General features: G+C 42.5%; 1 protein-coding gene across 1 annotated transcript in view; it reads right to left on the reverse strand.

The window, feature by feature from the left end:
• The window catches only part of SHLD1 (shieldin complex subunit 1), a 39,993-nt gene that overhangs the window by 13,140 nt on the left and 608 nt on the right, over positions 1 to 26,245 (reverse strand). Inside the window, exons 2-3 of the mRNA XM_064415036.1 lie at positions 25,476 to 25,594; positions 23,531 to 23,694 (exon numbers count right to left, since the gene is read on the reverse strand). Of these exons, the coding sequence (XP_064271106.1) occupies positions 23,531 to 23,687 (157 nt within the window). The 5' untranslated portion in view covers positions 23,688 to 23,694; positions 25,476 to 25,594. The remainder of the gene's footprint in view (positions 1 to 23,530; positions 23,695 to 25,475; positions 25,595 to 26,245) is intronic.

A 26,245-nucleotide genomic window follows, 5' to 3' on the forward strand; every position in this document is an offset into this window, starting at 1 on the left:
TGTCTCAAGCACTGCTTAAGATCTAAGGTTAAAGATTCTATTATTTAGGGTAAACCTTCTTTGAAACATACATAATAATTTTTTAAAATTTACATGGCTGAAAACATGAACTGTCAACTGAAGTTATTATCCAGCAGAAAAGGGCATCAAGGGGCTTTATTAAACTGCAATTATCTGCTGCTTTCCTGTTACATACAAAGTCTTGGGAACTCAGCCTGACTCACCGTGCCTGTGTAACACTAAAGGCACCCATTTCGCAGAGGAAACTCTGATAAGGTTTCTTGAGCTAATTGCTCAGCTTCTACCCAGGCATTAGGAGAGCTCAGGGAAGTGACTGTAAGAACAGCAGAGTGCAAGCTGTGCACAGACAATGCTGGGCTGGAGCAGCCTCTCCTCACCCAAACATCTCCATGGGCTTTCCAGCTCTGACAGGATCCAACACAAGCATCCCCAAGCCAAGCCTCTGCCTTCTCTCATGGTGAAAATCAGAGCTGTTCACCCATGTCAAGTCCTTTTCCACCACAACCACAGCACTGCTCTGCCCACAGGGAAGATTCACCATTTGAATCAGATTTGACTTCTGTCTTTCTGCCAGCCGGAGGATTTTTTAGTAAAATGATGGATTTTTTCCTTCTTTTGATCTGTGACTTGCAGTACTGGTTTTCTAATACATGAAAGGCTCTAATTTAGCCCCAGATCGCATTTGTCTTTAAGCTCATCCTATTTCAGAATAAAAATCTGGTGCTTGAAGCAGGTGAGAAACAATTCTGCCTACCTGATTTTCACTGTTTAAGATCCGTAAAAATTTTATGAGGAAATCTGTGTTCTATGGTGACTGAAGAAGCTTTCTCACTCTAGTTACATTGCACAGATGAAGCAAATGATAGTTATTTCTGTTTATATTTTTTCTAGCCTAGAAATTGTCAATTCCAGTCTTGTCTTTTTTCCCCCCAGCTGATTCTGTAGAGTTAGCTCTTTCTGAACTGTTAGCTTTCTCACCCAAGAAGCATCTCCTAAGGAACCCTATTTTACTAAGAGTAATGCAACTCCAGAACTCAGAAAAGGATTTTCTATGCCCACCTCTTCAGCCAAGAACTGAGAAAGACCCTTGGGTCCCTGAGTCATCCAAGGATACCTATCCTAGAGAGGAAGAGGGTCTGAAGACAACATTCTCTATGTTTCTAAGGTAAAAGACAAGCAGGGAGAAATCCTTCCCATTTCTGGCAAGGCTCACAAGGAAGGATACTGAACTTTTAGACATTTTGCTGATGTGGTTATTCAGAACTGATGAAGTTGTGAGCTGAAATTAAAACTGGACTTGAAAATCTATCTGGATGAGAATCAGTGATCATAGACAAGACTAGCAAAAAAATAAAACAAAATAAAAACAAACAAACAAAAAAACCACTCCAAAAACAACATCTGGAAGTTATTAAATCCCATTTTTCTGGGCTTTAACAGACCCTTTCACAGAGGCAAGAATGGGGCCCAACAGACAGTACAGTGAATGCTGTAAACACCATTTTGAGGATGGGGCTGACATAAAAAGAGGAAAACTGCCACTTATTCTGAAATATTCAGTAATGGCCACTGGCAATGACAGGAAACAGCCCCAGATAACCAGCATTATTGAGGAAGTATAGCTCTAGTTGCAATTATTGAGAAGAAAACCCAAAGCAATATCCTTTCTTTATATATGAAATACTTGGTCTCTCATTCAGTTACACATTTTCAGCAATCAAGAGGACCAATAATCTTCAGCTAATGCCTTTGGCAAGAATAAGCAGACAGCTCTCACTGGAGATAAACTGCTCAAGTCCCAACATCAGTTTACAAAAATTCTACCTTCTGCATCTCCTTGGAGAGTGATGTTTAGGACAGTTTGGCTGGAAAAACAGGAAATGATGCTATTCACACAGCTAAAATACAAGGGGAAGAGCTTACCATGACAGTGCTCTTTAATAATAAGAACAGACTAGAAGACTGACATGTTAATATAAAATTTAGCAAAATATTTGCTTTGTTCACAGACTGTGTGAACTTGGAAAAGGAGATGGGGTGAGGGGCTGTTCAGTGTACTCTGCCCTCCCTTGCTGTTATAGCACTTGAAAGTCCAACTCATTAATCTCAACACCCACAGAAGTTACACTGAAGAGACTCACAGGCATTTCAGCCCTGCTTCCAACCAGCTCTGCACACCTGTGGACACCAGTGACTTGAGAATCACAGGCAGAAATGCAGTTTCTTGACTGAAAATCCTTCAAAGCAAGGTCTTTTTCAAGCATCCCTCTTGACTTGTAGGTGAAATTATACTACTTGTAAATACTTTTGAGAACAAAAGAGTTATGACCTGGAATACTGTCATTACTAAACTTCATGGGAAGTCCTGCACTGGGAGACCTGGATCCTGATGTGGAGTTGATGCCTGGGTACCACATATGATCTATTGTAAAACAGCTGCTGTGGGGAAAGGAAAATGCTCCAAAATTGAAAAGAGGTAGAACACTGAGTCAAATAAGGCAGAGGAAGGTGAAACTCAGTTAAATACAGATTCCTCTCAACTTTTTACCCCTCCTACCTACAGACCTATATGTCTCCCAGGTGCACTTGTGTGAATTTGTTCAAGCTTGTACCAACTTACAATTAAGTTTAGATCTCAGATGGGTGCATTGATTGTCAGGAGTGCTGAATACACAGATGCTCTTACCAAATTTAAAGGAAGCAATAGATATTTTAGCCCTGTGGAAAACAATGCCATCCAAGCTTTAACTTTACTAATTCTTCAGGAGCAGAATCACTGCAAGTTCTACAGCAAAAGAACAAGAAGGTACCTTGCTGTCATGAGATTTCAAGATCCTGATCTTTCATTTTTGTCTAAGGCCAGAAGCACAAATGTGGGAATACTGCAAGAAATGCTTACAAATGGACTGATTCCCTCTAGATGGGAGTGAAACAGCTGAATGTGTGCACTCTGGACCTCTTCAGATCAAAGGTCTTTACCTCCAGACAGGATTGATCTTTCACAAAGAACAACAGAGGAACATTTGCAGAGATGGCTTCCTGAATTCACTTGCAATAAGATGGCTTTGAAACCATGCTTCTTGTCTGTGCCACGCTCCTGAAAATATGCTGCACATCAGACAAACACAGAAAGGCTTGCTCTTCTTTTAGAAGCAGGAATAGAAAAATAAAACCAAGGAAATTACCTCAAAAAGCACAGGAAAATAGCAGGTACAAGGGTAAATAAAATTACTGATATTCTGGTGAAAATCTGAAGGCAGAATGAGGCATTTTCCCTGCAGGCCTGATGTGGCTGTGAGCACTGAACAGGCTGTGCAGAGACATGCCAGCCTCCGGTGCCTTGGCACAGAAAAGAGCAGACCCACATCCTCTCCAGCCACGGGGGCTGTGAGATCACACAGCCTGGGGCTTTCTTCTTCTGCATTGCCAGTAGGAGCTTGTGCACCAGACATCGATTAAAATGAAAAAAACAGACTCAAAAATAAGAATGGAAGCAAGATACCAATCTCCACCTATCAGCTTTCCACAGGCTAATAAATTAAATAGCTTGACACTGAAAAAATCAGTGTCAGATACATCAAACAGTCATCAATGAAATTTTCAAGAGACAGAAAACAAACTGTACAGACTACAATGAAAAGCAAACGAGACATACAAGTTTAATAACCTGGGAGACATTTTCTCATCACTAGTCTGTGACATTCTGGCTTGCTACTTTAAAGGTATATATTAAATAAATATTTGAGCCATCTAGTTTTGCTGCAGTATTACTAAAGATCAAGTCATGAACAGAAATTGGACTACAGCAACAGGCACATTTATAGACCATTCACAAATGCTGGAGGCTTCAGGGCTTTTGCTCAATTACCTACATGCTGTTTTGGGAATTACAGAACATCTCTTCCATCAGAACTAGCTTGAGACAAAATTGGGCTTTGAACATAATTGTTTTGCCATTTAATCAACCAGCTTTCTGCAGGAATTGTCTGTGGCTAATAAACCAAGCACCTGAAAACTGAAATTGGAAATGGCTATAACTTAAGAAGGATATTGGGAGTGAATCCTCAGGCCCCAGGGCTGCACACACCTGCCCAGCTTTTTCTAGGTGATGCCATGGTTGAAACTCTGTGTTTCTGAATGGACTGAAAAATCCTGGAGTACAGAGCAAGAGGGAGAAGGTCCTTGACAAGAAGCGTGACTTTAAAAGCTATAAAGAAGAAAAAACCCTGAGCAAGCAAGTCTCCATCCCCATCTTCTCACTCTGTCCTCTCAGCCAGTCACGAGGAAGGCTTGGCAGTGCAGGCATTTCCCAGCTTGGCCCTCAAAGGGCAAACAGCAAAAGGTTTCAGTCACTCCAGACTTGTTTACATCCTTTTACCTGGCTCTACAGCCTATTAGTCCTGCTTTTTGTGAAAACTTCTTAGCCATGAGCAGATCTGGGTGCATCCAAACCTCTCAGTTCTGCCCCAAATCAAACATTTCACCCGAATTAATTGTGGATACAGCTCTGGGTAAACTATGAAGGCAAGTAAAAGCCAAAATCCTGTTTACAAAGCAAACAAAATAAACTTACGTTGTCCATCCCATATTATTATCACACAGCACCAGGATGGCTCTCCTAGGAGGCTGCACACACATCAGGAAAGAGCCTGGGGCTGTGTGTGAAGCACTTGCTTAGAGCTTTTCAGCAACTCCTTGAACTACTGACCAGCTGTGGTTAGTGATAGTTACTGCAATCAAATACTTGTGAACAGAAAAACTAATTAATTCCTGCAAAATAAAGTGAATAAAAGGACAGATAAACCAGAGCAAGTTAGGGCAACTCCACTGATCCTTAATTAAATGAAACATTTTTCACCCACCTTACACCCTAAGATGGCCTAACTGAAAATACCAACTTCATTCCAATATAATCATACAAGTAGCAAGGTAGAGAAAGAAAGGAAACTTTTAAGAACTTAATCCGTCTGATACTTGCAGGTATAAATATTTTGATCATTTACAAATAGTAAATAACTATTCTGTAACTATTTTTCAAGGTGATGTGGGAGTCTTTGTATGACTTTCACAGAGCAGGGAGATGAATAATGCTCATGTTTGTTTAGAATTTGTTCTCTGAGTAGGGACTAGAGAGACTACAGAAGCAGATATGAGGAAACACCAGCAAGTTCAGAATTTGCAGTTTATTGATCAGACTCCCAAAACTGCACAGCTCCTTTTTTTTTTTTTAATGTGAAGCAACCAATGTAATTGGGGCATTTAGCAATTCCCATTGCTCTTCTGTCATCTGGATGAAAACACAAGTGCAACACATTTAAAAATGTCAGTGAATTAATGATAGTGATTAGCACTCCTGGTAAACATCAATACAAACATAATTAATAGTATTAACCATATTAATATGGCCATGCACCTATTCAAATGAAAAAGCAAATATTTAACGTAATGTATGCCTGAAAATGAACATTTTTTTCAAAGATAAAATTGTATAAGTATGATATGTGTATGATGTAAAATAGATACTTAAGAGTGAAAGTAGATTCCATTTCTCAAGCAAAAAGGAAAGTTTAGCAATTTACCACTGATACTCCTATCAGCTGTGTTCCAGTACAAGCTCTTGTTCTTATTTGACACTGGTTGGTGGGGATTTGACAGCCCACATAATTTAGCAGATCACACCTTGGGGTAATTTTCATTTAAGTTCTTTTAAATCCCAAGAAGCTCATGATCAGCTCAAGAATTTTGTTTTAAATGGCCTAAAGAGTAAATCATTCAAACAGATTGGATTCTGTGGTTGTAGCAAATGCATTGTTTTATTTCTAAATAAAATTGAATTCTGAAAGAAAGGCTTCAGTGAACCTTTTCAGCTCAAGTTTTGGGATTTAAAGGCTACTTAAAAGGGTTTTTTTAGATCATATGTGGGCAATGTGAGGACATAAGTAGTTAATTTGTGTTCCATTACCTTGACAACCTGCTACCTTAATCTCTTTCATTTCCTCACAAGCCATCTGAAAGCCTCAGCACTTTTGCAAGAGGACACTTCTGCACAGAATATAGACACCTGAGCCTCTTAAAGAAGGTGTAGCTGCACATACAAGAGTGTGTCAAAAAAGCTCATATTCAGAAGTGATTTAGACTTGAACATTATTGAATTACAAAAAAGGTGTCTATGTGCATTTCCCATTAATTAAACTAAGTCAAGAACAGCTGTCAGAAAATAAAATTGACATTCAGGAGATCCCTTAGCTTTGAGGTTTTAAAACCTCTATGTTTATAGCACAGGAGTTTTTTATTTCCTCCACTCTACACACAAATCCACTTCCCAATTCCACATTCTTCCCCTTCCCCTTGGCCACGGTCACTGCTGAAGTTTAGTCGTGACTCTTAAGATAATGGAAAATATATCTGATGCTTCCTTGAGCTGGAAAAATGTTTAATGCATTAAGGGCACACACACACAAAAAAATTCGTGCCCTTGAGTAAGCAACTGAATCAGGATAAAATAAAGGTCCACTGAGAATTAAAATAAAACAAATATATCTGCCTGCCTGCATAGAGGCTTAGTGCCCTCTCTGCAGCTACTGTCACTCTTTATAACAAAAAAAATAGAGGCCAGTCTGCTGCAGCACAGCTTTGACACAGTTCAGAGATTAAGGTATTCACATAGAGGTGGAGACAAAAGGTATATTTTAGACATAGATTTTGGCATTAGATCACAAGTGCTAAGTCTCAAGCAGAGCACAAAGAGCAAAGTCAAGCCATCCTAAAAAATGCATGCAAGGTTAATCGTTGGGTGTTGTCTTGTCACTTCTTTTTAAGTCTACCATCACCACCATGTCTTACAGAGTTTAAAACACCTTGAGGTTTTGGAGCTTTTTTTCCCCCCAGCCTTTGGCTCAACACTTCATGCTCCTGCCAAGCCGTGAGGAAAAGAAGGCACGAGAAAAGTTGTTTAAATCTGCTCATGGTCAACAAAACAGACATTACAGGCAGCAGAGCAAACCTGAAAACAGCAAAGGAGTGATCTGTCCTGGTGGAGCAGGCACTGTGCAAAACAGGGAAAAAGGCATCATCTGCTGCCTTGCAGAGAGGAATCAGGTGCCAGTGTCAGAGGCTGCTTTCTAACACCCACTGCCCATCTCTACCTACCTGCACTTGGTGCACACATCTCACTGCTTGTGAGTGATCAGTGTTTATCTTCTCAGCTACAGTATTTTTCCTCATATTGCAAAAAATTAATTTAAAGGAAGCTTGAAACAAATAGAAATAATGGCATTTCTTATGATTGTACAGAGCCCTAAGCTTTCAAAGTGCAATTTACATGAGAGGAGACAAAAGGATTTTGAACTCTTTAGCAAAAACCATCCCAAGGAAAAAAAGCAACTGAAAAGAAATTACATCCTGGCTACAAGTAAATTGTGTTACAGACAGCTAGTTGTCCAACAGGAACACTTTGGACTGATACACATCAAAATAAATCTAATTACCCCTAAAAATCAGAGAATCTGTAGGTTTACCTAAAAACGAGGAAATGAGCTTTTAATTGTTTTCACTGCAGACACAAACAAGAGACACTGATTAACTTACTGGGCTCAAGAGAGGTAATTATTTTGCAGCAGATGCATCTGTAAGAGCAATTCTGTGACAGCTCCAGATTTAATCTGTCTTTGTTTTATGAAGACCATCTGCACAAATTACTTTTTCCCTTAGATCTTAGGTTTTGAGGTGAACTCTGCTCAGACAGAATGCAAAAGTCAATTATAGCCCAGTATCAGGCTGAAACTGATGCTACAGACACATGCTACAGACTGAGTCTAATGAAAAGCCCCTAGCTGAAAACAGAATTTAATTTCCTTTAAAAAAAAACCCAAACACTGCCCAGTTTGTAAAAATATTAAAAATATTATAAAAAAGATGAACAGATTACTGAGCACATATGAAAGGGAGAATATTTGAAAAGTTTCTTGCCAGGAAACAAGCTAAGAAGTATTTTAATAAAATACTCTCTTACAGCTAATGTGCTGTTTCATTCTTCAAAATTACTCCCAGAGCAGAACATCTAGGTAACAATATTCTGAAATACTCTAAACCCAAAGACTTGAAAAAGTGTTTAGGAAGAGATGCCAACATCTCCATATTAACTTTCCCAATGCAGTTTCCCAGATCACTGCTGACTAGAGCAAGGCTTCAACTCTTCCAAGCATCCATCCCCACACCCCTCCACCAGCCCTCATCTGCAGGGCACTTAGTGGCTGGAGCTCTGTAGAGATAGAAAAAGTGCCTTAGGATTTATTTCTTCAAATTAATTCCCTGAATGAACTATGCCCTCCACATCAGGTGGATGGGCCCTGAGCAGCAGGATTTCAGGAGCTATCCAGACAGTAAGAAGCCATACAAACTGCAGCTCCTTTGGATGCACATGCTCCCCCCAAGAGAGCTCCTTGTAACAAGGTGTAACAGGAGGAGCAGGTGATTTACTGCACTGCCTTTGTCTTAGTGTCTTGCCTTTAAGCAGGACTTAAGGTGCACCAGAGCACATCTTGGACAGTGACATGTTTTAAAGAATGCACTGAGCTTTAGGGAATACTCACATGAATATTAATGAGACCAGAGATGTTCACACAAACACTCACAGAGGAAGGACAAGGATGGTTTTGGGCAAAGTGTTATAGAAAAAGACAAACCAAGAGTTAAATCAGCATAGTCCCTTCTGTCACTTCATTTGTCACCACAGCAAGAGCAATCAGGGACACTATGGTGTCCTGAAGAAAAGCAAAATCCACAGGAACACATTGGTCCCAGAAATAACTGTTTTCAAATTGGCAATCAACAGTGCTTTGCAAATGGAAAACCCCAGACACATTACCAGATGTAACAGCTTCCAAAACAGCAGCAAAGCTTGATTGTTTTCTCATGCAATAATCAAGTGAGGGAACCAGATTGCTGCAGCAAGCCAATAACTTATTGGCTGAGAAAAGCTACAGAGGTCTGTTTGAGAGGTGAGGAGAAAGGGAGGGCCCAGCTATTGCCTGGCAGGGCTTCAAAACGCTTGGAAGGTTCAAGTAAATGCCTTTGCTGAGGCTGCTAAAACAAAGAAAGCCTCCTGTCTTCCCTCCAATTTGACCACCCCACTGTTTTGGGATCACTCTTGACTTAACACTTGTTCCAAGATCCCACAGGAACTGAGATGAGCAGGATTTTGTGGCACATAGAATTGCAGTATTTCTAAGGAGGCCAAATTTGGCTCTAGTTCCAATAGTACAGCCATGAAATTATATGTTTCTCTTCATGGCTTTGCTGCAGGAGCATCTGGCTCAGACTGATCCCTACAACTTCGTTTAGCACCACTTTGGAAAGGCAAATTCTGGCTGTAGTCAATAGGTGAGAGACTCCTGGCACAGCCTCTCTGAAGGATTTCCTTCTGAAATCGTATTAAGAAGTGGTTAAACTGGTTTGTTTGTTTACTTGACAGGAGGATCAAGAGAGGGGAAACCATCAGTATGATCCCAGAAAGCACAGGCTTCCACACAATTTCTAGATGCCAGTTGGGCACTGGCATCTAGAAACAGCACAGTGGCTTTGTTCTGTGATAGGGGGAGAAAGATTTTGGCAAACACATGATGTAACAAAGCAGGTTGTTAGACTGAAGTATTTAAACCAGTCATATGCAATTTTTAAAGACAAATTATTGCCTAAAAGACACCACTAGGTTTTATATCTCCTCATTCTAACTCTTCAGCAGCTGTAAAGACAGCAGTCAATTAATCCATAATCAAAGGTTCACCTACAAATATTTCATTGTCAGGTATTGTTAATAAAAGAGAAGTCCTGAAGAACTTACATGATTGACTATATTGTGCAGTGTGTGGGAATAGCAGGGGCAAACCCAGCATTTTGTTTTCTGCATGAAGAATCTCATTTGTCAGGAGCACACCATCACCCTCTTTCACCACACGGTCTAACTCACCCTGATAGGTTTGCAGCTCACAGTTGACAATTATGGAGTATGATGCTTTAATTCTGAATATCACATCCAACTATCAACCTCATTTTCCTTTAACCTTCTGTGAAAGAATGATTCTTCAAAATCAAAAGAATCCCAGCTAGAGTTACATCAGAAATAAATCACTTTCTCCATTAACTGGCAGCAGGTTGTTGAAACCTAATAGCAACAGGTGATTTCTTAACATTGCAAACATATTTCCATTTATATTCCAAAATTTCTGGGCTTAAAAATCCTAATATTTCCTTCCATTCAATCCAACCCAGGCATGAAACTCACTGGCACAAACTCAGTGTCTCAGCCACTGGAGCTAACTTCACTTCTGGAATGCTGTCACAGGCTCTGCAGATGATTCACACACACAGACACTAGTGGGCAAGTGCCTCATACAAAATAATAATTAGCAGCTGTAACAAACATCCTGCCACAAAGCACTGGTGCAGCACAAAATAGATCTTCTCAAGTTATTTTATTTTGGAACTTCTGCTGCTTTCTTTACATTTTAATTGAGACTGCATCAGGAGAAAAATTAACCTAGAAATAACCTCATTAGACATCTAGAGAAGCAGCAATGTAGAACAATGTTAAATTCAGCTGGGATTGCAGATGGTAGCTCTGTAAATCAGATTCTGCTTCAATTCATCTCTTCAGCAGAATGCTCATCCTTTCAAGAAATTGCTACTGAATGGCAAGATATCATGAAACAGATCCCACCTGTGCTGCACCATGACCAGAAATAGAGATGATACATTTATTTGCAAACTTAGTAGACAATAACTGCTTAAATAATTGAATTCAAAATAAGTTTGTATTATGAATAGTACAGGACTCAGGCTAGGCTTTGGGTCAGCATACTAAGGATGAATATTCCTTAGGTCTCTACAAGTTACTGTGGATTATTCATTAATAAAGTAACACCACTGTAAAATTTATACATACACAATACAACCTACACTGTGGACCCCAAAAAAACTTTTCCCCTCCTTCAACTCTGCCTTGCCTGCTTCTCTAGTGTAACAATCCTCTTCTGCTCCTGATTCTGAGCATCTTATCCAAGGATTTATTTTCAGGTAACAGTGCTTAAGAGGTACAGTCTAGTGAAGACAAAAGTTGTACCTATGACAGTACTGGTATCAGCTTTGCCACCTGCAGAACAGGAATACTCTTTTCTAAAGGGGAAAGGAAGGAGGTACCAGGCAGGATCAGATCAGTTTCTAGTCTGGTATGTCCTCTCCATTTGTGGTCTGCTCTAGGTGGCAACTTCGTGGTGGGGATTTGTGGGTGTGACCTGACACTTGAAATTAGACAGAGATTAACAAAAAGCCTTGAAACACCATCAGATGCATTCAATAGCTCAGCAACATTGTATCAGCAAGAACTACTCACTGAGCTTGCTGTTTTTACCCAAATCACTGCATAGTCCCCTTCTTTCTCTTCTGAACTCTTTGCCTCAATGATTTCCTGTTGCACTGAGTTTTAAAATCTAATTTTACCTGCTGTTTAAGAAGTGACTGAATTTGATTCTACTGCCTTTCCTTTTTGTCCAACAGACGCAACCAACATTCAGATTCCTCCTGAGATCATTACTGGTTTAAATTTAATTTTAAAAGTAGAAAAAAGAAAATGTATGCATCATTGAGACAGAAATACACGCACAAAACCAGACCACTTTGAGAGTACCAAAGCCTCCATTCATCTAGAAGACATTACAGTATACTTGTCTAACTAGGCTTAGTATTTCTGGTTGTTTTTGTCTTCTATTTGCAGATTAAGAAACCAAAAAACCCAACAAACTAACTAAAAAAAAAAAACCAACAACCACAAAAAACACACAAATAAAACCCCAAAACTATTCCTGTCAGGCACTGCAGCCTGCACAAAGCTGGGACCTCCTTTAGTACTGACATGCATAATTTCATTACTTAGAGCTGTATAAAGCAGTCTGTAGGCAGGCACTCATGGAAGGTAGGAATGCAAAGGGTTTACCTTCTTCACAAACCCAAATAACTTTTGGAGTAAGATAATGTCTCTGATACAGGCAGTGCTACATTTATAAAACACAGTGAACTTGCAAAACTCAAGCCCTCCCCTGCTTTCACCTCTACCCACAGTGAACACAACAGAGCATAGCCAAAAATCCCTGGGCAGGCTGAAAAGAACAGCAAGCAGCACACAGCACAAAATATTGTCATTTGCTTGCCAGTGCTTATTGCAGCAATAAATAACCAGCTGCCTGCCACCCTTCACAGAGAAACCCTTAGCATGGAGGCTTGCTGGAAAGGCAGCAGCACTGCTCATCCTGACAGCATCCCATCTGTCTGGGAGGAGATCTCACAGGCACAGAGATGTTCATGCCTATTGAGGCCCCATATGGAATCTACAGCACACAACACAAAGAAGGGAGGGCAGTGCTTGGGGGGTTGTTAAACTCATGAAATGAAGGAAGAGATCAGATGCAGGAGGGCTCCAGGACAAACCTTCATGTACTGCAACCCACACTGATGCTGAATCACTGGCCTGTGTTGTTTTGTTTAAAAAAATATTGTGGATGATGATGTGTGCTGTATTTTATACTTGCAGTCTGCTACTAAGGGGCTATGACTCACTACTTTTTATGCTGCAGCCTCATCAGTTGCACACCAGTGAGCTCAGTGAAGTAAACCAGAGAAAGAGAAGAAAAATGAAGCCTGAATTAAGACAGAGATGTAATTTAAATTCAGTGCCAGATGCCCCACAGGTAAGTGGTGATAGGAGTCTGAGCTGTGAGGCTTTAGGAACACTTCAACTGGGCTCAATCCATGTGGTGTGGCACAAGCCAGATGTTACAGAGGGGAAGCCAGGAAACACTGAGAGCAGCACACGAATGTAAAGGCAGGGACCAAATAACCACACAGAAATCCAGGGAAAATGGACCACAATGACGCCCACAGTCCTGGCTTTAATCCAAGCCACGTCACTGCAGAGAGAAAGGCCCTGCAGCCAGAAGAGGGTAATGGCAGGCAGCACTGCTAAATCCCACATCCTCAACCCAGCTATGGAGCATCCTCTGCAGCACTCCAGGCACTGCATCCACCCTGAGCTCTACTCAGCACATGGAACAGAGGCATCCTGCCCACAGCCTCCTGCTCAGCTCACTCAAACCTGCCATGGCAAAATTGGGTAGGAACAATCTGCATCCTTTCACGGCAGCAAGTCTGCCCTCTGCACTAAGCAGCATCCTGGGAGCACAGCTTCTCATTTAAACAACATCAGCATAACTTTTTTTGTTCTCCTCCCTGCCACTAGGCACAGAGGATTCCCTGAATTGTGTTTTTCTGTTGCCAGTTCACAGCAGCTCCTAAAGAAGCTTCAAATTCAGGGAATAAATCCAAGGCAATAAGGGACCACAGCAATCAGGGCAGATGTATCTTGTTTTCTGTTGCTGCATTTTAACAACTGCCAGTGCAGGGCCTTTTGGGTCCAATAAACTCCAGATATTTTTCTACCACACAGTCACAGGCTACATCTGAAAAAACATCTGAATAACTAAGAGCTAAACATAAGGAAAGCTTCCAAGTAAACACGAAAAAGTCAGACCATGCATATTTGATCACTGGTGCCCAAAATTAGGGTCCACCAAGGTGTTTCGTGTATCAGGACAGGTGAATCTGATAAATTACAAGACAAACCCCCTACACTTAAAATCAGACCAGAAAAAAAAAAAAAAAAGTAGAAATTTTACTAATAGAGTTAAGGAAAAAAAGAGGTTTTAAAGAGATTTGAGGAGTGATATTTCTTATTTATGCATTGTGTATAAGCAGAACATCACATTGCCCTCTAAACCACAAACACCACTCACAAGTGGACTGGAGGTGAGATGTCCCAGAGCATGTGAACAAATGTGTGAAGCTGAGTTTGTTGGAAGCTCTGTACCATCATTTACCTGGGCTCTCTGCCTCAAGTACAGCTGCATTTCAGGCCAATGCAACTGTTCTTCTGTTCCCCAGGTACTGATGCCAACGTGGGTGACCCCACAGAACTGTGTACCAAAGAAATATCCCAGAGGGCTGGCACAGGCTGGCGTCCACATGGCATTCCAAGCCAATTTGCCCTTTTCTTCTGCCCTAGCCTGACATACCCCATTATTTAAATTGCTATTTTTAAGGCACTTTCACAGATCTTTACCACCCACAGCTAAGTGATGGAGCTGAGACACCAAGGCAGGTCCTGCAGACAGCAGGGAAGGGCAATGCTGGTTTTACACAATGATGCTGGCACAGGCATTCCATGTTTTGCCTCTTGCTGGCTGCTCAGCACTGACACCCAATGATCTTGGGTCATTCTTGCATCACCTGCACTACAATAAAACCATAATACCAAACTGCAGAGAGCAACTCTATTATACAAGAAAGGAGCCAACATCTTGGGAGCCCCACACAAAATTTAACATTCATAGAAAGATACTATGAACATGTGTCCAGTAACAGGAACAGCTACAACCCTTTGCAACTTTCCATAATTATTTCAATTAGTAAGGATTCATGGCATGTACTTTCCTTTCTCCCTAGGAAAAAATAAAGCATTCTGTGGAGGTGTTTCAGCAGTACAGAAGTTCTTGCCCTCCAAAGTAAACAGAACAATTCATGCACACATGAGAATATTTCACAACTGCTATTACTGCATTATTGGAGCACTTTGTTAGAAAAATGACTACCTTGGCTTACAGGCCTCAGGATTTGCTTTGCAGCTTCTTTCCTCCAGCTGTTAAGGAAAATTGGGAGTTTCACTGAAATTGTTTCATACAAAATATGCTTCTCTTTCTAAAAGCAGAAAGAAAAATGGGATGAGTCTAACCTGGACACCCTACACGAAGGTCTGCAGGAGCAGTCCAACCCCTGTGTTCCAATTCTCCTCTGTGGTCTTTGTCCCTTGTGTAACTCTTATGTCTGTCAATCTTGTAATGCAAACTTCTTGCATGGTTTTAAAGCTAAAAACACATCCTAAAGGGTTTTTGTTTGTTTGTTTTAAAAAAAGGAAACCAACCCTTTTTCTCCATCGTAGTAAAATGAACTTTGTCTCCCAATGTTTCAAACACTGAGCACTGACTGTTCATAGATATATTGAAATCTAGTTCATATCACCCTTGTTTAGACACAAGTGCACACAAATTCACCACTAGAGCAGGAAAGCAGGGGACATTCTCCCAGCACTCAGCACACTGCTTGGTGAAATACTTTATGGACACCTGGACCCAACACAACAGAAATACACTTATCAATAGTCACTTCTCAATGGGAAGAAGCATCTATGGAAGGTTATCTTGGAATTCAGCATATAAAACCATCACTTGCCTGAAAAAGAGGAATTATATTGAAGTTAACATGGCACCCCAAGGTGATGGGTAATCAGCACACACACACACATGCAGAATATTCTCTGCATCAATGGAGATGTCACTGCTATCCATCCTCCCATACCCTTACAGCCCCACAGTTACATTGTTCCACGGCTCCTGAGCTTCAAAATAATGACAGAGTTAACCAAAACCTAGTGATTAAACAAAGTAACCCCTTCTGCACAGGATTTCTGATCTCTCCCTCAACCTGAAAGTTTAATTTCCTCTTTCCCTTTGTTGAACCCTGCACTTTCATTCAGCCCATATCCTTTCTATTGGCACTTCAGCACCTTTGCACGGAGCCACAATAATGCTAAAGGGAGCTGAGCTGGGCAGTGAAGCACAGGAGGATCTCTACAAGATCAGCCTGTGCTTCCAAATCTGATTGTGAGAAGGAAATGGCTCAAGGCCAGCACCTGAGCAGAAGCAGGTGATAAAAGCAGTCCCTGGGCAAGATTGTACTCATGAGTCTAAACAAGGCATTTATCTGTTTCAGAAAAGAATGAAACTTGATTTTCCACTACAGCTTTGCACTACAATAACTGTCCCATGGGAATAAGAATCTCTGATGTGCCTGCCTGTAATAAGCCAGACCCCCTGGCTTGCAGCACTCAGTGTATCCCCTGCAGCCATACACAGAAAAATGGAAGAGCACCAAGCCCAGTGTGTGAAACAGCAATCACAGCCATCAGTGCACTCTGGAGTCAAGCTCTTGAGGGACTAACAAGGAATGCTTTCCATTTGCTGGAATGTTGTCCTGTGCCATGGCTCCCATGCTGGCCACCTAATGCCACACAGACCTGCTAACAGTCTTTCCTTGGAAATTCTGGGGCCCAACTAGAGACAATTTACAGGCAAGTATGTTTCAGACAGGAGCTCAGTGCAGTGGAGACAGCCAGCCTGACTGGAGCTTTGTTTTACAGGGTGACCATTCAGTTACCACTCTGCTGCCTCCAGCAGCCTCAGCTGAGTGCCAACATCAAGCATGCAGCTGCTCCAGGATACACCCCCCTCCACTGATGACTTCCAGGGGCAAGGAACAGAGATCATTGCTTTGAAAAGCCTGAGCAGGGCTGCAAAAGCAGCTTCAAGCACAGGAGAAACTTTGCACTACATATGTGGTAAATAATTATTTGCAGAATGGGGAAGCCCAGGGAAGCACCCATAAAGGAGGAACCCAAGCAAGGAGCAGCTTTTCAGACACATCTGCACTGTTATTTTGCAGCTTCACAGAACCAGTAGCATCTGGCTTCCCAAAGAAAACTCCCATCCCAGCCTGGTATCAGTCTGTGTCTTGGTCAGGAAGAACTCCTGAGGTCTTCTTTTACTAGCCTGGAAATTGTTCATTGTTCCCATAATCTTTAATGGCATTGTAGTAGTTGCAAATGATGGCTGAATTTGTTTATTATTTCCCTGTAAAACCCATATTTTAACAGCTTCTGTTCCCAATTATAAATTTCCATCTCAAAGGACTCCACATCTGCACTTCAGAGGATGAAAAATGATTAATAAAGAATTTAACAAACTCTTGCCCTTTTTCACCCATTGAACAAATTCTTGACATTTATTTATAGGATTTAATTCCTTCTCATTTAAATGATTAATGCTCACAGGTAAGATAAAAGAGCACTGGCCTGGTAAGATAAAACAACATTTGCACAAACATGTACAAAGCTGCCTCACAGCTACCTTAGGAACAATTGCCATAATGACATTACTGCAGTCTGAATTGGATTAGGTCACAGCAAAGGACAAACACTGATAGCTCTGATGAGAGAACTGAAAGTCCAGGCTGGAATGACAATTTAGATAAAGGTAAGGAAGAAATGGCCCACTGGGACTCTGACACCCTGGCAGAACAAGGTGATATTAAAAGCTCCCAGTGCCACCAGAGGGCAGACAGAGCTCTACACACCTGACAGGTCCTGCTGTCTGGCACTGATGGTGTGGTGGTGTGACCCTGGCTGGATGCCCCCAGAGCCACACTTCCCTCCACAACTGGACAGGGGTGAAGAAATACAGCAAAAGGTTCATGAGTTGACATAAGGACAGGGAGACTTCACTCACTGAATACCATTGTGGTAGATTCATCTAGGGGAAATTAGATTAATTCATTACCAATGAAAATCAGAGCAGGGTAATAAGAAGCAAAACAAATTCTCCTTCCCAAGAGACAAACTCCCAAGCTCCCCTTCATGCAGAGAAATACAGAATCTGATCAGACAGCTTCAGTGCAGTAGTACAACTCCCAGTCTCTGTTACTGAAGCATTTTCTCCGTAGTTGATTTCTAATTATTAATGGTTTAATACAAACTGTTCACTTCCATAGAACACAGAGGTACTCTGAAGCATTAAAGTCTAAAAGGTAAGGCACATGTCTCAGTTTTTCCCCTGATGTATGCATAGTGCTCTAATTCTCCTCAAAAAGGACCTGTTTTCTTCCTCAGACTGTGAAGAATAAAACAGCTTTTTTCTGTACTAGGATTTACTTTTGGCTGGATGCTTTATGTGGCACAACCCTGAAAAATTAATTCACACAAGATCTAAAACCTACAGTGACCCAGTGGTTCCCAGTGCTTTCTTTTGTGTGCTGTGCAGTTTCCCTGTATTCCTTTTATGTCAGCTGGCATAAACTCCACCTTGCCTTTTCATCCAGTACTCAACACAAGTGGGTCACAAAGAGACGCCTGGAGGGTTCATGATGCCAAACTCACCAGAGCCAAGGAGTCACCCACTGAAGAGCCTGCCCAGAACTTCAGTGGAGCTGCACAACTTCAAGCCCACTGCCCCACACCATCTATACAAAATTAACATCATTGGAACATTTTGCCTTTTTTTTTCCTTTGATAAGACTTGAGTCTAAGAAAAATCTAGCATTTTGGTCATATTTGAGAACGCATTTGATTAAAATTATCACTTTAAAAACCCTCAAGTTTTAAGCCTGCCAGGCTGATGAAATCAGAAATGGGTAACACTGAGCACTAGAGGGCAGCAGGAAACAAAACAAAACCGGTAAAATCCACCAGTTCCCAAAACAGGGACTATGTTCTTCATCACGGCCAAGGTAAGCACTGTTCTTAACCAATTTCGAACCAACACACTGGTAAAAAAAAAAAATTCCATTCTTCTATGGTTAATAATAATTAGCTCTGTTGTTTGGGACCACAGCTCAAACTGAAGTGGATTTGCATGTTAACTTCCTGCAGTCGAAGAAAACTCTTCACATCACAAAGCACCGTGAACACTCCCTTCACCTTCCAAGCAAACCAAATACTAAAATATTCTCAGTGTGATCTGTATCTCTTAGGCAAAGGAGACTATCAGAAGTTTCTGTATCTAACATGGAGTGCACTTATGGGCCCTTTCTAGCTCAGCTTTGGCTCAGTCTGAAAGTGATTTGAAACATCACGCATGTTTTGGATTTATGAAGTTACACAGACCTCTTGAAGAAACTATATATAGAAGTGTTTAGCCAGAAGTCTTTAGCCAGACAAAAAAGCCATTTTGGAAATTTGGCAACTTTTGGCAGCAGTGGCAGCTCAGACAGCCAAGCTGTAATTTCCACACCAAGTAATGAGCACTGAGTTCTGGGCTGAACTGAACCTCCCAGCACCCACCAAGAACCAGCCCTAAAAGACTGCTGCTGATGTGACAAAACACACTCCTTTCATTTTCAGCCTCTACATCAACACTTGTGAACAACATCCAGGCAGGAAAAGCAGAAGCCATGCTAGACTTCTTCAGTAAACACGAACCCACTTCTGCAAAACAGATTAAGTAACACCTGACGGGCCAGAGGACATGGTAGAGAGTATTTAAGGTAGAGAGCATTTAAGGACAAGGCAGAACACACACACCAATATCAGCACCACTCCTCAGTTGCTAATAAAAGACACAGCAACCCACCACAAACTGGACATGTAAATTCACTGGGAACAGGCAGCATTTTTTTTCCAGAGGAATCCAAATTGCCTGTAAAACTGACAGCTGTGTTAACAGGTTGAAAATCCCTGCTTTGTTTTAACATAGTTGCTTGGTTGCCTGAAAACCCAGAAAGCAACTGGAACAGTCCAAACTCCATACCTTTTAACTGGGGTAACCTTGTGACCAGATGTCCCCTTGATCTGGGTGGCAAGTTCAGTAGCAGTGCCGTGGCCCAGGATCACGGATGTGCCTGAAGCCAGAGAGTCTCCCGTGAAATGTTCTGTCCCACTTCCCCCGAGCTCTCATGACTTGTTTCAAACGGACTGGTGTTTGAAGAAAGCCTACAACATCCCACAACTGATCAGAGAGAACCTACAGCCTGGCTACCTGCAAGGGAGAAGAGACTCATAGCCCAACACCACATTTTTCAGAAACCACCATCCATGGAAGGCTGTAACCCCTGTGAAAGCCAGGACACGTTGCAGAGCACTGGATCTTGGCTGTACCTGTGCTGCTGCCAGGAAGAGGAGCTGTTCTCACTTCATCTACACAAATATTCACATGGCTGCCCAGAAAGCTGGGCCAGTTCCCTGAGCTGACTTCCCACTGTGTACCAACACTAAGGATCAACCAGGAATAATAAGCACAGCCAGGAGCAGCCTGGGACTCTCCTTGCACTACAGAGGTCAGGGAAGCCCATGGAAAATAACCAAAGGTAAGCCAGGCCTCAAACTTGAAACAAACTGGAGGAACAAAAGTAGTGCCTTTGGAGAGGAAACTAAAGCTTGAACACCTCTAGCCTCCCAAGATAGTTTTAATTAATTTTGCTTTTTTAAAAAAAGCCAGCCAGCTTTTAGATATTTGCAGGTCCTTTCAAGCCCACAGGAAACTATGTCATCCTGGCTCTTCTAAGATCATCGTTCTTTTATTTTCTCTGTTCCTGTGACACACCATTTTCTTCCACTGGGTGACCCTGTCCACCCATCCATTTTAGAACACAGCTTTTCATTAGAGAGAAAAAGCAACGAAGGCAGAGGCTACAGGACAAACAGGGAGACCCATCTGCCCAAGATCACAAGCCCCAGGAAGGGCCATGAAATGAGGTGGGCCTGAGCTCTGCCCATGCTTCACACAGGAAGTCTCCCAGCCATGATTCCACAGCTGAACTCTCAAAAATTCCAAATTTAGGAGAATTTTTCCAGGGCTGCACTGGCAAATCCAGTTCTGCCTGACCATAGAGCCCAGAACCGTGTGCTCTACCAATCTGTAGAGCACACCTGTTGATTATTCTCTAACACTTCCTTAGGTTGCAATTTTTCCAGGTAAATAGTATTTTTCCACTGTCCCTGGTACTCTCTGGTTCAGTGCCCTGATTTAAGGCTTTCCCACACACACACTTGAGTGCTGCCTGCCAAGTAAGAACTTTTGCTGGCAACTTTTCTTAATCCAAAGGAAGTGGTTAGGTCTTTCTGGTGTATTGAGCAACTGAGTGGTGCAGATTAAAAAAATGATAAACAATTACATTTTTTAAAATTATCTTCCAGTATAGGATTAAAAAAGATGAGGAAAACTGACATGTTTATTGATCCCATTTAGTTTTCTATCAGCACTGTGACACTTGAACTCACTGTGACACTAAGCTAAAGGTATGAATGCCTGTTGCAAGAGCAGAACCCTCACTTCCACACCAATCATAACACCACTAATTTAAAAACCATTTAAGAGATTTAGTAATACTCCTACAGGACTACTGTTTTCTTGCCTGGGGATGCCTGCTTTCAGAAGGCCCTGTATTCATGGCTAATGAGTACTGTCTTCTGCTATTAGACGTGATGAAGCCTCTGTAGACTAATAAAACCTGCTACTGGTGCCTCAGGCAGTAGGAATACCCCAAAACCATTTCCACCTCCTGAGTGGGATGGTGTGGTACTTCAGCCAGTCTCAGTCCAGTTCATGTGACACTTGGCAGAAAACACAGCCTGTCCTGTCAGTCTGTTTCATTCCTAAGGAAGCTGCCACATTCCCAGAGACCCATGGGCCTTTTGGAAATGCTTTTGAATCTCTAAGGAAGACACTCATCCATCCTGCCCAAGTCCCAATCTGTTGGTCATACTGTGGGGGTGCAACCCACAGCCACTCCCACTCTTCTCACCAGGTGCCACAGCAGCAGTTCTCAATGTCTCCTGACAAAACAAACAAAGGAGCTTCCTTTCCCAGGATACATTTGACAGAACTTGCTTTTTCTAGAATATCTGACATGTGCAGACTGTTTCTAAAGCCATCTTCCTGTCTCTTCTGCCAAACTCAATGGGCTGGAATGCTGAAGTTGCATCAAAAGATAGAGTTTAAGTGGGTATGTGTATTGGTTTGCTTTGTGAGGAGAAAAGAACCAAGATAGTCAGAGCATTAATTGGTTATCCTGTGACACTGGGATTATTTCACCCTAGGAGCACAGGGAGCATCCCACAGTTATTGCTAAGTGGTTTCAGTGGTGAGCAGTCTCTACAAAAAGCAATGAAGGGCAGGGCACATGGGCCTCATCTGCCCTCCTCAGCACACCTGGAACCCACACTGGCACCAGGGGGTGTTGGGGACAGCCAGCAGGAAGGATGTGGCCTCTCAGCACACCTTGGTGTTGAGCTTCAGCTGCCTGCTCCTCACAGGCCCCACAAACACTTCCTCAGCACTGTCATTTCCGCATGTGTTGCTCCCACTAAGCCTCAGACATTCCTGGGACTGCCAAGTGGTCATGCAGTTATTCCATGTGTCCCATTCAACACAGCAATCAAGGCCAGTTGCCCTGAGCCACACTAAATGGTGATTGAGCAACACATCCCAGGAACTACCTCACAGCTCCCAGGATTGCTTCATACCTTCCACACAGGGCTTGTGAAACCTGAGTAGACAAATGCCTTCCAGCCTGTCTCACTATCAGAGCAGTTTCTCCATCCTCCTCTCCCATGACAGTGGAAAAGGCTGGCTCAGGACATTCCCTGCAGTGCTGGTCACTATGCTTAGACACAAAAACAAAGCAAAACCTCAAACCAGACATGCTATTGCTCTAGTGCAACGTGGATCATGGAATGTGATACGTGTTGTGGTTTAAAGCAGAGGTTAAGAGCAGAAGATTCCCATCATTATTAACATAAGACATGTGACTTCCTGGTCTGGTGAAAAACCAGAGCAAGGCTTGGTCTCTACTGTTGGCAGATTCCATTACAGTTCTGGATGTCTCACACCTAGAGCTGAAGGCAACTGCACAGACAACCAGTCACCATCAGCTGAGAGAGATCAGTTAGTAGATCCCACTGCTTACCTGTCTAGCACGAAAACAGTGACATTCCCACTGCAAGAAATTCACCTGTTGAATTTCAAGCTAATTTCTTGGAAGCAGGCCACAGAAAAACACTTTAGAGTAAGAAAAGCACTTTTACACTACTTAGGATTCTGAAGCAACCAGAAATGTTGTCAGTGACATTCCAGCCGCTCAAGTGTCTTGCCACACATTATTTGTTGACCAGGACTTATTTTTCCCCCCAATATTAATCACTAGAACCTTCATTCCAGTCAGCATGCATACATGGCAATAAGTGCCACTGGGCCAGCGCATTTTGATCTCACATTTCTTGCCAGCTGTCCCTTATCTTCCCAGATATATGATTTATACCATTACTTCTAAGATCTGGAGTAGTGGCTGACCCAAAATGCTACTTCTGCAGAAGCCACTCCTCTTTCAACTGAGGAGTTGAACTGAAGCAGTCCTCACCACACTAATGTCATTAGCACAAGCAAAGACTCAGTTATTATTATTATTAAAGTAATGGAGTAATGAGGCCACATCCTGAGCATGTGATGAGCACATGAAAAACAGAGGGAAAAGTTTAAAAACTCTTCCTACTGCCTGTGGCAATTTCTAACAGTGTTTACTCCTGATGTCTGAAGGACATATTAGCTGTCCTTGTGAGAAGACATTAACCATGAAGAGTATTGCAGAACATTAGCAGCTGACAGCATCCTCTGAGCTCCTCTCCTGTGTCCCACCAACCCACAGGTGTCCATCTGGAGCAGACTGCAGTTCTGGTAAAATTGTGCTTTATGACAGGCAGGTGCACCAGATCAGACTGCAGTGACTCAGTCAAGCAACACACTGCCTACACAGATGAAGCACTGGCTAAAGAAAGAGCATGTGGAGAAGGAGAAGCTGTTACCTGTGGGTGGAGAGGGAAAAACATCCCCAGAAGGATAAAGCTCCTGGCTGTTTTCAGAGCTGTGTGGGGGCAGAAAGTGCTCTGCTAGGTCACAAACAGAGGGAAGGTCCATGCTGCTCTCTGAGGTGTGACTCGGTGACGTCTCCTCTTCTTCCATGGTCCCACTGCAGACAGAAATGAGACTCAGCTGGGTTTTTGGAGCATGAGAATCTAAGCAGAAGTCAACACAAATAATCTGGCATTTTTGTACTGCTTTATGAGATGACAGGAGCTGTTCTAGTATAATCATACCTCAATTAAGAAAATAAAAACAAATTTAAAGATGTAAAGAAGAAACAACAGCAAGCCCCATAGATAACAGCCCTCAGCCTTAAGCTGGATAACTAGGAGACCACAATAAATCTGGCTTTCCTACAGGCTTCCCAGAAGTACAGCCTCAGGCCCCAAAACTAGGAAGCCATGGAGCATATGCCCTTCAGGGTATCCTCTGTGTGCCATTTAAAAGGAAACACGTTCTACAGGGCCCCTTTCCACAGATGCTGCTACAAGTCTCAGGTTAAACCCATCCCTCCTGGCTTATGTTCACTAGCAGAAAGAAAAATCATCTTACAACTTGGCAGCCTCAATCTTACAGGGATGGCAAAGACTTCCTGGCAGGGAGACACCAGGGCAGCTGTGTTATATAATCAGTGCTCAACATTTTGGAAAGCTTTGGTTGAAGCTCATCCCAACACCTTGTTATCAAGCTTCCTCAACCAGTCCACCAGCACAGAGGGAAAGAACACACAGCAAGACAGGGCTGGTGCCACCAGCTCCACACCAAGGGTGACAGTGAATGGGAAACTCCTTTGGAGAGGATGGATCTAAAGTATTCCAGTCCAGCAGCTCCAAGCACAGTCACAGTCTGGGGCAGAAGAGCAGTGAAGTAAAACTTGGTGAGGTAAGAGTGACAAGATAGAGGATCCAGATCTGGTGGTCAGGCAATGGTCTGTAGCCCTGCAGGCTTACATTTATCTTCTTTTCTACAAAATTAAGACAACAAATTCTGGTTTTGGCGGTATTACCAGTAAAGAATGTGACAGCCACAGTGGGAAAGGAAATCCCCAGAATGCATTAGTGGCAGATTAAAAAAAAAAAAACATAATTCCTTAGGTGCTTCTGTGCTGAGTAGACTTTTATCTGAGATACACCTCTGACCTTTGCAAAATGCTGGCCAGCTCTGTAATGAAGAGAGGGGAGGTGATGGCTGTGATACCAGAGAAGAACAGCTGCCTTGCCTTGGAGGGAAAAGGTCTGTGCACTCACAGAAACAGGAATTCCAGGAAAAAGGCAGTGGAGGGTTTAAAACAAAACAAAGTACACCATCTTCCCCAACAGAAGGAAACTTCTCCTCTACTGCTCTTAAGGCACCAAAATATAAATGATCCGTACATAAGGAATACAGAGAAAGAAAAACTTTCCTCAAATATTGTGTTTATGTTGTGTGCTACTTTAAAGTAGAATGGCATTTTAAAGAACTAAACTCCCTATACCCTTTACTAGTCTGGAAAATCCCCAAAAACACACACCACAAGCCAAATGAATTCTACCCCTCCAAGGGCAAATGGCAAATTACAGCAATAGGAGCTGCTGGTGTGATACCACAGCAGCTAAAGGCTGTCACTGATGGCAGCTGCAGTGGCCCTGGATGTCTCTGCCAGCTGCCTGTGCTGCTCCCCTTCTCTGTCTTGCCACAACAGGACTAACAACATGTGCAACCATGTTTTGATCAGGCTTAGATAAAACAAACCAGCTTTAAAACAAATTGCTTTCCTCTGGATTAGCTCCCTGTAGTCCTACCCCCAAAGCTGATGGTGAGACCACAACTCGTGGTGTCTGTGGGAAAAGGCTCAGCCCTGGGCTTTCAGACAAATGAAAGAGACTCCCTATTTCCTCTGTGCCATACCTGGTAAGAGAGAGCACTGATGTGCAAACAGTCCCTTTGGACAAAGCCCAGGAGCAAAGAGTCTGTTGCTGCTTCAGGACTCCCTTATTCTTCCTTCATGGTTTGTCAGCCCCAGACTGCTGGAATGAAACAAACAGGTCAGTCAGATGCTTTGGGCCAGCTGATCTTGGCAGAGGGACAGGGTGACCTTTCAAAGTGCATATGCTAGCCAATGTCAACAGCCAGTCATCACATATGCCACTGTTTGTTGGGTCTGGTACAGAGGAAAAGTTTCTTCTAGGAATCAGAGAGAGCACATCTAGTTTTGCCCTTGAACATTTTGACAGCAGTGGAGACCTCCATGAGTCTGGTACATCCAGAAAGGGGCTGGTACATCCTAGAAGTAAAGATAAGATTTACCTTACAAGAAGCTGCCAGATAGGCTGTTTGTTCAAAACCCATCAAGCAAAGAAGCAAGTAATAGCTGGCAACCTTCCCTCCCTCCTGTGGAAAGCAGGTATTTCCCCAACAGGTTTATCTAGGGGCGTCTTGAAGTCAACAACCTTTTCTGTCAAACCTGAACCAGGAAAGGTGTTTTAAGAGGGCCACAAAACCCACCCAGCAAAGGCTTACGGAACACAAATCCTGTTTCCTTTGCCATTACCTCGATTATTTTCAGTGAGCTACCAGGACAGGCATACTTTCAGGCAGAAACTGGATGTTTTCTGGGCCACCCTCACCCGGTGGCACTGCACAGGTACCAGGAACATCCCGAAGGATTGTCCTGCACA

The sequence above is a fragment of the Passer domesticus genome, chromosome 3 (assembly GCF_036417665.1).
Source record: "Passer domesticus isolate bPasDom1 chromosome 3, bPasDom1.hap1, whole genome shotgun sequence".
NCBI classification, from domain to species: domain Eukaryota; kingdom Metazoa; phylum Chordata; class Aves; order Passeriformes; family Passeridae; genus Passer; species Passer domesticus.